Genomic DNA, 16,069 nt, shown 5'->3' with positions numbered 1-16,069 from the left:
GAGTCTGAGACTGGATTTGAACCCAGATACTCCTGACTCCAGGGCTGGTGCTTTATCCACTGCACCACCTAGCCGCCCCAAAAGAATTATTTTTTAAAAATATATAGTATTTTAGTCTGAGTATGTGGTGTGTGTGTGTGTATGTGTGTGTGTGCGAGAGAGAGAGAGAGAGAGAGAGAGAGAGAGAGAGAGAGAGAGAGGACGGACAGTAAATATAAACCTGATGACAACTTTCTGGTTGCCTGAAATAGTAGACCAAGCATTAGGGTTTATGTTGCATTTAATAAAAAAATCTAATAAACTAGGTTTTCCATCTCTCTCTTTCTTTTCAGTCTCCTGTATCACTTTGAACTTCTACCCAAAGACTCATAATAATATTCACTGCTGATTTATCTATGTATCTATGTAAATACACAGTCCCCCTGCTGATTTTTATGCTGTAGGATCTACTGTGATATTATAGAAAAAGTTGCACGTGTCAGACCTGACAAGCTATTAAACAATGTATGGAAAAACAATACAGGTTCTCTATGCAATAATATGACTAAGGGTATCAATGATGTCATATGCTCAGAATAACTACAATTTGGATAAATATGTAGGAACTCAAATGTATGGATTTGCATTTAACAAATCTAAACATATTTATGTTCAGGATGGACTTAAAAGAGCATTAAAGCACACATCCTTCCTTTCTACTAACTATTGGTAAACTACAAAAGTAGCAGGTGATATGTACTCTCATTTCCAAACATACTACTAAGTGGTTTTCCTTTGCTATTTTAGAGAATGTATTCCCGTGAGGACTTGTCTGGATATGGAGAAGCAGTATCTGGTTTGTTAAAACAAAACACCAATAACACTTCTCATTTTCATTATTCAAAATATTATTTCCAAAAATTCCAGTAAGTAGATGACAAACATATCATGTATTAATAATTATTTGTATCATTTTTAAAAAATCAATTATTAAACTGTATACACATTTTATTGAAACATTCTGTGAGTGTAACTTTCTAAATTATTTGGACATTTCACTCAAGTTCTTTATATAAACTGAAAAGATTAGATCAGACAATGCCTAGGTTCTCTTCTACTGTTAAAATATTTTGACATCTAGATTACATAAAAGTGGTATGAACAGAAAAATAAGAGGATACATACCCGTGGGTTCCGACAGGCATGAATTTGTGTATGACGATCTGTCGTTATATGATGAAGAATATCAGGCATGTTTTTAAACATATCCAGTTTGTTCACATGAACCTAAGGATATCAATATAATTTGTGAGGATTTAAATATTTTGAAATTATGGTTGAAGTAAATCAACATTCTTTAATTTGGGGACTAATCTCCATTCAGGTCTTGCTTTGCTGGCTCACAGTGACACAGAAATGCCTCTGGACCCTCAGGGGCTATGATAATGAAGTGGACATTGAGACAAGTCCCACCTACAAAGCTGAAAGGATTTGAGGATAGCATTGGGGACAGATAGTAGTTCTGAGGACTGGTCTAGCTAAAACTTAGGTTTATTCACAGAATGATTTCTCTTTTAGCCACAGCTATACAAAAACACCATCTACTAGTACACAGAGGAGCTGTGGATCTTCACCTACAGAGAGCGGATCTGGATCAACACAAGAACATACTGAGTATAATTAAGAAGTTAACTACCAGGCAGCTAGATGGCATAGTGGATAGAGCACGGGCTCTGGAGTCAGGAGCACCTGGATTCAAATCCGGTCTCAGACACTTAATAATTACCTAGCTGTGTGGCCTTGGGCAAGTCACTTAACCCCGTTTGCCTTACAAAAAAACCTAAAACCAAAATAATAAAGATAGGCATCAAGCAAGAGGAAGAGGTAGTTAACTTTTTTTTTTTAGGTTTTTTTGCAAGGCAAACGGGGTTAAGTGGCTTGCCCAAGGCCACACAGCTAGGTAATTATTAAGTGTCTGAGACCGGATTTGAACCCAGGTGCTCCTGACTCCAAGGCCGGTGCTCTATCCACTACGCCGTCTAGCCGCCCCGATGCCTATCTTTAAATCATGTCACTGGCTCATCTGCTTAAGGTGGTTTAAATTAACATGAATTTTCACAGGATCATGTTTTACAGATGAAAAGACTAAGACTAAGAAAGGGTAAGTGACTTGTCTGAGTTGATATAATTATGAAGAAGCATAGTTGCTGACCCAGGACTGCTGACCTTAAATCCATGTTCTGTTGACTGTAAAATGATAACTTTCAGCTCAAAATTTCTGATTTTATAAGGTATTAAAATAGATAGATACTCCGTAAAGTCTCTCTACCATGATGTTTTGGATTACAGTATCTGGTGGATCTATTCAGGATAATATATGACCTTCATTAAATGAACAGCAATAAGGGTTTACACTTAAATTTTACAATGCACTGTACACAGGGCGGCTAGGCGGCACAGTGGATAGAGCACCGGCCCTGGAGTCAGGAGTACCTAAATTCAAATCCTGCCTCAGACACTTAATAACTACCTAGCTGCATGGCCTTGGGCAAGCCACTTTACTCCGTTTGCCTTGCAAAAACCTAAGGAAAAAAAAAATGCACTGCACACATTGAATTCATTTGATCCTTATGACAGTGTATCATTATACCCATTTTACAGATAAAACAATGACCTACTCAGATTAGTTAAGTGGCACAGATCACAGAGAGGTAGCAAAAACAGAAATAGGCCCTAGATCTTACAGCTCAAGTTGAATGATCTTTTCATTGTGTCAAAACACTGATAAGCTATTATCAAACATGCAATAATATCACTAAGTGGTATTAGTGATGCCATATGCATAGAATCACTGCAATGTGGATAAACATGTAAAAATTCAAATGAAGGGAACTGCATTTAGCAAATAAGCAACAAACTGATTCTGAGGTGCTTAGGAAAAAGAGTATGTTACTAAAGGACAAAATTATTATTAGAGTTGTGAATATGCAACTGGATCACCAACAGGTACAATCCTATCAGAATAAGTCTGTGGCAGAAAGACATGGAGGAAAGAGAGGAAATGTCACAGATGCTAAGAACAGTGAGGTCAGTGTGGCCTGGACCAAATGTGTGTTTGTGTGAAGAGGACAATGTGAAATAAGGTCAGAAAGGTTGGTTGGGGCCCGATGAAGAGTTTGAAATGCAAAAAGAGGAGTCTGCTATTGATCCCAAGCGCTCTGAGTAGAGAAGTGGCCTCATCAGACCCAACTTTAGGAACATCATTTGGACAGCCATGTAAAGGATGAACTGGAGAGTAAATAGACTTGGCTGCCAAAGAATGGTTGTGTGACTTCAGGCAGGTCACTCCTTCCTTCCAGAGGTCTCAGCTGCACCTATAATGTAGGGATAGTAAGACTTTATCTGCCTTAAGAAGGCTCCTGAGGAAAATTTCCCAAAATTATAGCTGGGTTTCTTTGTGAAATAATAAGTTCCCAAAAATGAGAATATGTAAACTGAGATTAAATGACCACCTGTCAAGGATACTGCAGCAATAATTCCCACCCTGAGCAGGAGATTGAAACAAATGATTTCTAAAGTCCCTTCCAATCCAAAGATCCTATGATACTTCTGATTATTTTTTTGCTATAAAATCAGTGATTTGTACTCAAGCTCTGAATAGTCTATTGAAAATCACTTTATAGGAAAAAAGTAGCCACGAAAACAATATACACATTGATAATATATAAACCAAACTAAAAACAAAACAAATAAATCAAAATAAAAAAGAGTAATAAGTACTGAAAAATTATAATTACCAATTTGGCCTCAAAAAAAGGATAAGAAACTGTCTCCTATTTAGTTACAGAGATAGAGAATCACAGATGCAGAATATTGCCTACAATATCAGATTTAGATTTGCTGATCTTTTTTTAATTCTTTGATATGAAAGAACATTCTCTTGGGAGGGAGAAGAATAGAATAGAAGAATAGAATACATTGGAAAATGTATGTGATATACAATTATATGTGTAAAACTTTTACTAGACTATTCATTGCCATGGTGAGGAGGGGAGAGGAGGGAAGAGTGATAGAAAAATGTGGAACTCATAAATCTGAAAATGGATGAATGCTGAAAAACTACCTTTGCATGTAAAAGAAAAAGCAAAGAACATTTCAACTGGAAAAAGAAAATATATGTGATATAAAAATAAAGTTATTAACAATAAGTATAGCAGAAAGAAATATCCAAATATTTATGACATTTAAAATATTAGCTAATTACTAAGACAAAAATTACTCACAATTTAACTTCCAAGCAATTCAAACCATATTAGGAACATTCCATCATTAAAATTACTCAGGATTAGACAGAATCAAAACATTAAAGTTGAAAAGGATCTGCTAGTCTCAAAACTTCATTTTAGACATTGATTTAATCTTTACACAAATAGTATTTGGTAATTATCCTTGGACCATTTTTCCTGGACTTAGAAGCTAATATAACTTAAATTCAAATCAGTCTTAGACAGTTTTTAGCTATGTGACTCTAGATAAGTTACTTATTCTCTGCAAAAGTTTCCTCATTTATAACATAAGATTAATAATAGTCCATACCTCTCACAGGGTTGTTGTGAGGTTCAAATGAAATATCTTTAAAGTGTTTTACAAAACTTAAAGCGACTATATCATAACTATCTATTAATATGTATTATTATTATTTAGAAGCAGAAGACATTATGTGTATAAACATGGCTAAGTTAAAAGTCTTCATTTTCTCATCCATAAGACAAGAAAGTGAGTATCAGGGAGTGGAAGGGACAGAGAAGGGAAGGAAGGAAACAATCATTTATTAAGCATTTGCTATTGCAGGCACTGTGCTAAATGCTTTACAAATATATTTTATCTTTACAGCAACCTTGAGAGGCAGGTGCTATTATTATTATTATTATTATTTTACAGTTGAGAAAATTGAGGCAGGCAGAGGTTAAGTGACTTGCCCGGAGTCACAGAGCTAATAGCTGAGGCTGAATTTTGAACTCTGGTCTTCCTGACTCTAGGAGCATTCCTCTATGTATTGTGCCACCTAGCTGCCCACAAAATACAGAATTGCTTATGTGTCATGAATTATGTTAGGCACAAGAGAAGGTGAAAACAGAAATAAATCTTGGACCCTATACTCAAGAAACTACCAAATGGTAAATGAAAAATAAAATCACAGAATTTATCTAGTCTCCTTCCATTTTACAGAACTGATTAAAAAACTAAGGCCTACAAAGGAGAAAATTATTTGCTCAAGGTTAACAAGAGATCTCAAAAACTCCAGCCTATTAAGCCACCTGGGTTTATTCTACCATACCTTGATAAAATGAATGAAATCATGACATTCCCTCTTCAGGACAGAGGAAATTTCCATTTCAGAAAATCTTCCAATCCTTGATCTAGAAACTTTTTCAATAAATTTTTCTAGGTGCCATCATTTTCAAGTTTCTTTTTGTTACAACTGGCAAAATACCTGGGTTTCGAATTCTTCGCTTAGGTTGGTAAATAAATATTCATATCCATAAGCCGCTTTACAGTTCAGCCACACCACATGATATGGACTCAGAGTGATCCAACTTCGTACCAATTCTAATATTCCATTTAAACACTCCATCTAGATTAGAGATTTTAAATACATATTCAACAATTAATAAGACAATCACCACTGTCTTCCTCATAACAAAGGGGAAAAAGTCCCCAAATTTATTAGTCATTGTTTAAAGATCATAATATATCATGTAAATCTCGGTTATGATTCGTTTTTTTTGTTTATTTGTTTACAAAATGTCTTTCTAAAAGTATAATTACCCGACTTGGAATCTGATAATATTTTGGATCACAGAAAGTGGTGTCTAAATACACACTCTGGATGTCTTTCACTCTGAAATAAAATTAAAATTTTGTTGTTTTATTACAATGTGATTTTATAAAAAGCAGCAAAAGGCAATACTCAAATAACTTTACAAAATATTTCTCTAGATTGGAACATGGTAGCACAATACCTCTCATTGTCATCTTTGATTTTATTTTTCATTGTAGAATTTTCCTTGATTTGCCTTCAGTAATGTTCCGAATACTACTTCCCTCAATTTAACAAATTTTAAGTACCTAGCAGACAACTTTGCCAGGTACCTGGGAAAAAATTAAGATTGGATAAGACATAGGTTTTGACCTTCTGGAGTTTAATCCTCTAAGGTATTTATTACATGTATACAAATTTACATAGTATAAAACAGGTTTGACTGATGTAGAAAAGCATAACACTTCCCAGGATTCCTAAGCTCAGAGCATGAGCTTTTGCTAGAAGAGAATAAGAAATTATTTGAATACAACTACAGAATAAATGGATCTGAATAATCAGAAACATTATTCATGGTTGTTCCATGACAATATAATAAAAATGACAAGATCACCTAAGTTAATTTCAGTACCATACCAAACTACCAAAGGAATACATTATAGGATTGAAATAACAAAAACCATGTAAAGGACCAAAAAGTTAAGAATCTCAAAAGAAATAATGGGAGGGAAAAGTGGAAAGGAAGGGGGTCTAATATTAGCATATCTCAAACTAAACAGCAAAGTAATGATCATCAAATTTCTTTAATTGGTTAAAAAAACTGAAGGTGAATGTTATAAAAGATATCAAAATAATGGATCAAGCATGAGACTGACACTGAGCACTCTGCTGACATCCATGCATTACTAGGAGATGTAGGAAAAGGCCCTACTGGCCAACAGTGAGTAGACCCTGGTGAAGTGTAAGGTCACAAGTACACGCCATCCTTTCTCTTTACAACATACCTCTTCTGCCCCCTTTCAGCAAACAAAATGTTCTCATACAAAAAGTGTAACAGCTTAAAGAAGGGAGGACATGTAAAAGGGAGGCCCAGGACAAAAGGTGCTGCTAGAAAAGCTACCTACAAAATGATATTATATCCACTGAAGTCTAGGCTCCATGTCCCTGAATCTCAGGCACACTGCAGTGCAATACTGTATTTCATCATTCTTTACATCCTGAAGAACTTTTGGAATTAATTTGTGATTTTTATATTTCTTTCCTTACATTCTGGTTTCACAGCTTTCTCCCTTAAAATAAATTGCCAAAAACGGATCATAGGATCATAGATTTAGAGCTTTAAGGGACCTTAGAAGACATCAAATCCAATCCCCTTATTTCACAAATGAGTAAACTGAAGCAATTACATAGTTGGTAAGTATCTGAGAAAGGATTTGAACCCAGGTCTTCCTGACTACAGGTAGCCTTGAAGGAAATGTTCATATTTGGAGATCACTTTATTTATTGAACTTGGAAGCTAGAATTTTTTTTAAAGCAACCCTATCATTATTTGAGACTTTATCCTTCAAGCAAGTGTCTTTTCTGGGAATACTAGAAAATCTTTAAGATTTTATAAATTTTAGGAAATATTTTCCCCAAGTCACTCACTACCTACTATTAACCCTAAAAGAGGAAAAACAAAAAGTAATTTCTGAGAACCACTGTTTAAGATGAGCATCATCATGACTGTCTTGAGAGTAAAGCCATGGAGGGGCGGCTAGGTGGCACAGTGGATAGAGCACCAGCCCTGGAGTCAAGAGTACCTGAGTTCAAATGTGGCCTCAGACACTTAATAATTACCTAGCTATGTGGCCTTGGGCAAGCCACTTAACCCCATTTGCCTTGCCAAAAAAAAAAAAAAAAAAAAAGAGCAAAGCCATGGAAGTCAAAGAAAAAGGAAAAAAAGAAGAAAGTTCCCCAAACATTGAAGCATCCTAACCAGGTGATTTCTTAAGGAAAAGCCCTCCATTTCCAAGTTGAAGTCAACTGTAATACCTGCTCCCAGAGTGCAAGAATTCCATTCTGGCTACTTCCCCTTTGGCTAATCGAAAGTCTCCTGTGTACAAGACTGTTCCATTGTTCCCCTGAAACAAAAACCTACAAAGGAAACAAATTTCAACAATTTCTGTCACTCAAAAAATTTTTAATGAAGTCACTATCCCAAATAATGTAACAAATGCTCCTGACGGATATGTCAGTCCCTAAAAGAAGGCAGTGAAACTGATGGATACAAGAGTCAATCCTCAAAAGTGTTGTTCCTCCTCGCAAATAATGCAAATATTATCAATGTGTTTTAACAGATAAGGAAATTGAAGCTCAGGAAGTTTAAGTGAAAAAGTTTAAATGATTTGCCATATTTTAAGTGTTATTTTTTCTGTTAAAAATGGTAATAATAAACAAATCAAATAATACTATTGTCTCTCTGATCTATAATCTGAAAAATTTGCATTTTTGTGAAGAAAATTCCTTATGATAAAAAATAATACAAATATTAACTGGAAGTATTGATTATCAGAACTTTACTGCCCTCAAAGTCCTATTTCAACCACCCCAGTCAAACATTTCATCATAGGAAATAAAGACTGAAGAAATCTCAGCATATCAATTTAAACTTTCGGGGATTTAGATTCACAGTCCTTATTCTTAAAACTAAAAAAAAAAGAATTGCTACAAAGGGGTACAAGAGTAAAAAATATGGACCCTTCCCAGAATAATGTTTTTAAATGCATAAAATAAAATTAAAAGGATTACAAAGAAAATAAATTATACTAACATAATTATGAAAAATACTAGAAAACAAGTTCATAGATCCCAAGTTAAGAACCCCTGAGATAGAGGATCTCTTACATAACTGAACCTGGGCAGTGACCAGCTGGCAAAAGAGTAACAACAACCTCTTCCTTCTGAAATTTAAAACAGAGAAGAAAAACATTAGGTCCAGTTTAAATTCAAGTGTTGTTCAATGGTACACATTCCCAAATGCCTCACAAATAGAGACTGTCAAAATTGTTGACCAACAGACTTCTTTGCAGAGATGGGGAAAACCATGAGTAGCAAAAACTACATATAATGTCAGACTCAGATGATCTCCTATTTCTTCTGTCTTTGTTCCAAGGGATTTTGTTTGGGGGTTGTGGAAAGGATGAGATATACTTAAAAGTAAATAATTTTTAAGAATCTGAATGTCTTGGTTCCATTGTCTTCAATAATAAAGACAGTTGGTTATAGAAATGCTAACAGATCTATTCCATTTTTCAAATGTTTTGTTTCTAGTTTTCTAATACAAACTAAAATTCTATGTATACACACTTGCAACACTAATGTGAAACAATTTTCACCTAAATAGTGATGATCTTTAAGACTTCAAATATGTCAGATTTGTTCAACAGATAATAAAAGAAATATTGTCAAGGAAAATTTTGCTATGAAGCAAATGAATAATGAAATGCAACAAAAATAACAATATTATTAATTTTAAAATAGATTCTTTGCTTACCTCATCAGATGCTTCATCAATTAAAGAAATCTGGGTTGGAGTTTCAATTTCAAGAGCAATCTATTGAAGCAAAAAAGGAGATGGTATTTATATACTAGATTTTTTTCATGACTATCACTAAATAAGCCTCATATAATTCAAACTCTAGAAGAATTCCAAGTCCCTTAAAGTGAATACAAAGTGTCTTTATGAATGCCATGTTTGGAAAACATCTTAAGTAAAAAGTAAAAAAAGTGAAGCTAAAATAAAGTTAAAATGTAAATATGCATTAAAAAGACAGAACTAGGTTAAGTTTCTAGACCTACAATGCATACACAGATATGTCATCATATTATCTACAACATATTCATATACTCAACATAGCTGTATTTCAGTTCTTTCATAAGTAGATTGAAAATAGTGAAAATATCTCACTGGGTGACCTAATGGTGATTGGTATCAAATTAAATTCACAAAGAGTTGAAGAGGGAGTCTACCAATGAACTAAGTTTTTAAAAGGACATATATAATAGATGAAAGTAATGGCATACAATCATTGGAATAACACAGTTTCATAAGAACACCTTCAGAAAGACTACGAAATACCCAAAATGAAGTTTAGGGGAAAAAATGATAAAAACAAAAAAAATGGACTTTACTCCTCAACTTTGCTAGTGACAAAAATATCACAGAAGTGACTGGCACACTGAAAATAGGTCATGTTAATAAATAAGAATACTTTAAGTACGAGGCACCAGAGGTTCCAGGAGAGTAAGCACCTATAGGAAGATTTTTCCCTCCAAACTGTACTTTTCTCCTCCAGTTCCTCTAAAGATCTCCCTTCGCCCTCCAGCCATCCTGTTATCTCTCTGCTTTTCAACCCTTCCCAGCTGAAAAATGATTGATTCATCTTCATCACTATGAGAGGCAACCAGAATCACCAGCCAAATCCTTCAGCAAAGAGAGAAAACTACTATCACTTACCATATGTCATCAGTTCTTGGGGACTTGCCATCTACAATGTTGCAGGACCCTAATGTCCACCAGGACAATCTTTCCTTCAAATGAACCCTTCTACTTATGTGGTCTAATTCTAAGCAAGAATGGTCTTGCTTCTCTGTTTGAATCCCTAGCACTTAACACAATTCTTGAAACATAGTAAATACTTAATAGATGATTTTTTCCCACCTATTGATTATTCATAATTTCTATTTTGTTTTTTATTTTCTCTACTGAGAACTATCTCTACACATAAAAGGATAATTTTCCCCCTTGAGATTTTTTATTTATTATTTTCTTTTTCCCTAATTACAAGTAAAAGCAATTTTTAATATTTGTTTTTAAAACTCTTGAGTTCCGAATTCTCTCCCTTCCTCCCCTCCTCTCACATTCAGAAAGCAATTTGATATAAGTTACGAATGTGTAGTTATGTAAATATATTCTTAATAGTCATATTGTGAAAAAAAAAACATGACACATCCACAAAGAAAGAAACCTCAAAGAAGAAAAGTTTTAAAAATATGTCTCAATCTGTATTCTGAAAACCATCAGCTCCTTCTCTAGGGACAGATAGCATTCTTTATCCTAAATCCTTCCGAATTGTCTTGGATCAACGTATTGTTGAGAAAAGCTAAGTCACTCACAGTTGATCATCCTCCAATATTGCTGTTACTTTGCACACAGTACATTTCATATTATATCAACTCATGTATGTCTTTCCAGGTTTTTTTTTAAGAGCATCCTGCTCACCATTTCTTATAGCAGAATAGTATTCCATCATTATTATATTCTTGTTTTTTAGATTTTTGAAGGCAATGGGGTTAAGTGGCTTGCCCAAGGCCACACAGCTAGATAATTATTAAGTGTCTGAGGTCAGATTTGAACCCAGGTACCCCTGACTCCAAGGCCGGTGCTCTATCCACTGTGCCACCTAGCCGCCCCTATTCTTTTTTTTTAATAGGTTTTTTTTTTCAAGGCAATGAGGTTAAGTGGCTTGCCCAAGGCCACACAGCTAGGTAATTATTAAATGTCTGAGGCCAGATTTGAACTCAAGTACTCCTGACTTCAGGGTCGGTACTCTATCTACTGCGCCACCTAGCCACCCCCCATCATAATTATATTCTATAATTTTTTCATTCATTCCCCAACTGATGGACAGGGATAACTTATGTAAAAGAATAAAAAAATGGAAATCTAAAAAGCATAACTTGTCATATCATATTATCAAGAATTTAAGCTAGGTGTTCTAGATAAGGTAATCTTGCAGACCAGATCAATTGCATTCTAAGATACTAAAAGAACTACAGAATATGATTATAGAATGATTGTTGATCTTTTAAAAATCATAAAACACTGGAGATGAACAAATGTCTGTTTTCAAAAGGGTAGACTGCAAACTCTAAAGTAATACCTGGAAAAATTCAAGAATTACTAAAATGATAGTCTGTAGGCACTTGGAAGAAGGTAGTAATTCCTACATCTCAGTATGAAGACATTAAAAACAAATTATGCCAGACTAATTTCTTTTTTTTCTTTTATTGAATTGCTAGGCTAGCAAATCGGGATATATCACAGAAATAATGTACAGTCCCTAGATTTCAGTTATATGTATGGCAAATTCTCACATGCTACAGCCTGAATAAGATAAACTGATAAGAATAAATAACAGTTCAATCAGGAGGATTCAGAGGACTAAAAAAAAAAAAAGAGTACTAATGAACTGCTCAATGATCAGTTGTAGAGAGAACTCTAATAAAATGACATGAGGCTCTAGCCTTGACACTGGTCAGATAATATGTTTACCTATGCCTTAGATCAAATTATCAATGTCATGAAGTTTTAGCATGGCTTTCATTGTTTTTTACTTCAAAATTTCTTCCTAGTTTACTTCAAAATTAAAATCTCATTTGAAAAAGTAGAATTTGTTTTAATAAAAATATAAACTTACAGTGTGTTTCTCCCAAAAGCTGTATTTAGGATTAGTTAACAATAGTTCCTTGGTGACAGGTGAACAATATAAATGAACCTTTAAGCTACAAGGAAACAGAAAGAAGGATTAGTTCCTATATGGCATCATGCATTAATTGAGTTCAATTCCATTAACAGAGTGAAGAAGGGCAAGACTTGAATCACAGAGTGTTAGGGACTTCAGAAATCATCTCATCCAAGGCCTTCACCAGGGCATTCTTAAGATCTTCCAGTTCAAATCTTATGATCTTTCAAATGGACAAAGAAACTGATAGATACAATGACTTAAAAAAACTATTAAATCACTGTAATTCCCCTTGAAAAAAGTATTATCTTTCAAGTGAATTTAAGTTTATTCCATTTCAAACTTCCTTTTCTCCTATGTCCAGTCATAGGATAGGATGTCAAGGGCAAATAAAATCTTAAGGGATTTGATTCTAGAAATGGCAGAAACTATTTCAGGCAGACTATCCATATACTCTAAATAAAACTGTGAAAGGGGGGGCTGGAATCTATCTTCAAGATCCTGACTTTCATTGTTTTATACATTTCAGCCTGATGCCATCCTTTATAACACCCCAAATCTAAGTTCCTAGTTCCTGGATTAATAAACTATTACTTTTTCTTATTCTTTTTTGTTTGTTGGGGTTTCTTTTTGCAAAGCAATGGGGTTAAGTGACTTGCCCAAGGTCACACAACTAGGTAAATATTAAGAGTCTGAGGTCAAATCTGAACTCAGATCTTCCTGATTCCAGGGTCCATCTTCTATCCATTCTAGCTGATCCCAACTTTCTCTTATTTTTTTATTGAAATCAATTACCTGCATTCCAATCTTCTTTTCATGGAAGGGGCCCTGAGTCCTTTCATATGATCTAAATAAAAACCACAACAAAGATGAGTGAGCTATGGTCCACTTGAAATGTTAATTAAGTAAATTTGGATAGGAATATATATGTGAGAGATTACACTCGCTCTTGGGTTTTTTTTCCCCTGGCCAGTTTGTCCAGATCTGTGATTCTATTATCAGTGCAGGGAATTCCTTGATGTGGCCTCTCCCTAAGAATGTAGGCCAGCAATTTTGTCTGGAGTACTGAGAGCCTAAGTGACTCGCATATACCCATATATACACATAGATGCATACAAATATAAATAAAATATATCAGATTCAGGGCTTGAATCCAGATCTTTCTCTAGTCAATTGGCATTAATTAATCACTTACTACATATGTCAGGTATTAGGCTAGACACTAGAAACAGACTGAAAGGCAAAAACAGCCTCTGGCCTTAAAGTAGGAAAAAGCTAAATAAATATATTTAAGATTCAGAGCAGAAAGAATATAGAGCCTTAGAAGAGAACCTAGAATGTAAGGAACAGATTCCACTGGCCTGCAGAAGATGGCTTTTGGGCTGAGTCCAGAAAAAAGCCAAGGGGCTCTCCAAGGTAGAGGGAAGGAAGCAGAGCTTGGGAGGCAGAGGGATCACCTGGTGAAGAGGGGCAGATGTCAGAGGAATGAAGTTGGATCGAAGTGTTTGGAGGGGAGTAAAGCCTAAGACTAGAAAGGCAGAAAGGAGCCAGGTAAATAAAGAATTTAAAATGCCTAGCCAAAGATCTACATTTGAATACTGGAGGTAAAAGAGTTGAGTGGGGGGGTGATGGGTGGGGGAAGAGTTTAGAGAAGAGGCTCCCAAACCCTGCCCCCCAACCTCCAGGAACATCCCTATGGTCTAGAGCGGAGGAACCCAGCAGGCTACCACCTAGAAGGCCATCCTGGGAGTTGTGAAGAGAGCCTGGCAGAGCTGGCAAGCAGCTATAGAAAAATCCTAAGTGCTAACTGAAGGTCACCTGGGTGATGGCTCTGAGTGAGGAAGAAGGGAGTGATGGAGGAGAGCTTCGATGCCTATGCAAATGATAAAATTTAGCAACTGTAATGTGAGGGTATCACAGAAAACATGAAATTTGAGTCTTTTTTATATAAATATTTTATTTGTTTTTCAACTATCTACAATAGTCATTTCTACCCATTGTTTTTGGTAAGGTTTTGAATTTTACAGTTTTTCCTCCACCCTCCTTTCCCTCCCCCCCTAGAAAAGGCAATCTGATAGTCTTTACACTGTTTCCATGCTTATACATTGATCAAAATTTAATGTGTTGAGAGAAAAAACATATCCTTGAGAAAAATAAAATATTAAAGGTAGCAAAATTATGTAGTACATAAGACAAACTTCTTTTTTAGAAACTAAAAGTAATAATCTTTGGTCTTTGTTTAAACTCCACAGTTCTTCTCTGGACATAGATGGTATTCTCCACAGTGGGTACTCTTAATATTGTCCCTGATCGTTGCACTGATGGAATGAGCAAGTCCTTCAAGGTTGAACATCACCCCCATGTTGCTGTTAGGCTGTACAGTGTTTTTCTGGCTCTGCTCATCCCGCTCAGCATCAGTATGCAAGTCTTTCCAAGCTTCTTTGAAATCCCGTCCCTCCTGGTTTCCAATAGAACATTCCATGACATACATATACCACAATTTGTTCAGCTATTCTCCAACTGATGCGACATTCACTTGACTTCCAGTTCTTTACCACCACAAAACAGAGCTGCTATGAATATTTTTGTACAAGTGATGTTTTTACCCTTTTTCATGATCTCTTCAGGGTATAGTGATATTGCTGGATCAAAGGGTAAGCACATTTTTATTGTCCTTTGGGCATATTTCCAATTTGCTCTTCAATTTGCTGGATCAGTTCACAGCTCCACCAACAATATATTACCCAAATCTCTTCCAACATTGATCATTATCCTTTCTGGTCATATTGGCCAGTCTGAGAGGTATGAGGTGGTACCTCAGAGAAGCTTTAAATTGCATTTCTCTAATAAGTAATGATTTGGAGCAATTTTTCATATGACTATGAATTGCTTTGATCTCATCTGTAAATTGCCTTTGTATATCCTTGGACCATTTGTCAGTTGGGGAATGGCTTTTTTTTTTATAAATTTGATTCAGTTCTCTATTTTAGAAACGGGACTTTTGTCAGAAACACCAAAACTGAGTCCTGGAAGACGGATGCTGGAGAGAAAGCTATTGTAGCGAGGCTACAGGAAACTATGGCTCAGTCTCACAAGACCCCTTAAGTGGAGCGGCCGGCTGGAGCAGCGGCCGCTGGAGCAGGCCGGAGGGGTGCCGGGCGCAAGCTTTTCTTTCACTTTTTAGGGTTTTGGCAAGGCCGTGGGGCTAGGCGGCTCCCCGGCCGCGGCGTCCGACCCCGGCCGCGGCGTCCGACCCCGGCCGCGGCGTCCGACCCCGCCGCGCGTCCCCCGGCCGGCTTAGCCTCGGGGCGTGGCGGCTCCCCGCGCACCCGACACGCCCCCGGCCCCGCGGCGGCCCGGCGCCTCACTCACCCTTGTGGCAGTGGGACAGGAAGTAGGCCCGCGCCATCAGGTTCTGCCGGTCGAAGCGATCGATGGAGACGTTCGGATACTCCGCCATCCGCCCCTCAAAGCAGCTCATGACGCCGGGCGGCTCCGCGCGGCCCCGGCCCCCCACCCCGGCTCTAACCTCCGACTTCCGGGAACGCGGCCCAGCCGGCGTTCCCATTGGCTGGCGCGGGCGGCGCGCTCCGCCAATGAGAGGCGTCCGCTCCGGCGGGGCCTCGCCCTCGGCTCCCACCCACGCGCTCCCGGACGCCCGGATGGGCTTCGGCTCCTGCCCGCCTCCCTCCCTACATTTGGCTCCAAGGAGCCGGGTGGAGGAATATGGAGGCCGAGCTTCCCCGAGTGGCGACAAGGAAAC

At 36.8% G+C, this 16,069-nt stretch overlaps 1 protein-coding gene across 1 annotated transcript in view; it reads right to left on the bottom strand.

Moving 5' to 3' along the window:
- Positions 1-15,829, bottom strand: part of DCLRE1C (DNA cross-link repair 1C) — a 43,781-nt gene extending 27,952 nt beyond the window's left edge. The window contains exons 1-9 of the mRNA XM_074194071.1: positions 15,679-15,829; positions 13,102-13,153; positions 12,262-12,346; positions 9,336-9,395; positions 8,687-8,742; positions 7,835-7,936; positions 5,809-5,881; positions 5,474-5,614; positions 1,165-1,266 (exon numbers count right to left, since the gene is read on the bottom strand). Of these exons, the coding sequence (XP_074050172.1) occupies positions 1,165-1,266; positions 5,474-5,614; positions 5,809-5,881; positions 7,835-7,936; positions 8,687-8,742; positions 9,336-9,395; positions 12,262-12,346; positions 13,102-13,153; positions 15,679-15,787 (780 nt within the window). The 5' untranslated portion in view covers positions 15,788-15,829. The remainder of the gene's footprint in view (positions 1-1,164; positions 1,267-5,473; positions 5,615-5,808; positions 5,882-7,834; positions 7,937-8,686; positions 8,743-9,335; positions 9,396-12,261; positions 12,347-13,101; positions 13,154-15,678) is intronic.
- Between the last annotated feature and the right edge of the window lie 240 nt (positions 15,830-16,069).

Source organism: Macrotis lagotis, chromosome 7, assembly GCF_037893015.1.
Source record: "Macrotis lagotis isolate mMagLag1 chromosome 7, bilby.v1.9.chrom.fasta, whole genome shotgun sequence".
NCBI classification, from domain to species: domain Eukaryota; kingdom Metazoa; phylum Chordata; class Mammalia; order Peramelemorphia; family Peramelidae; genus Macrotis; species Macrotis lagotis.
Note: the sequence above shows the minus strand (reverse complement) of the source record. Positions and strands in the feature narration are given on the sequence as shown.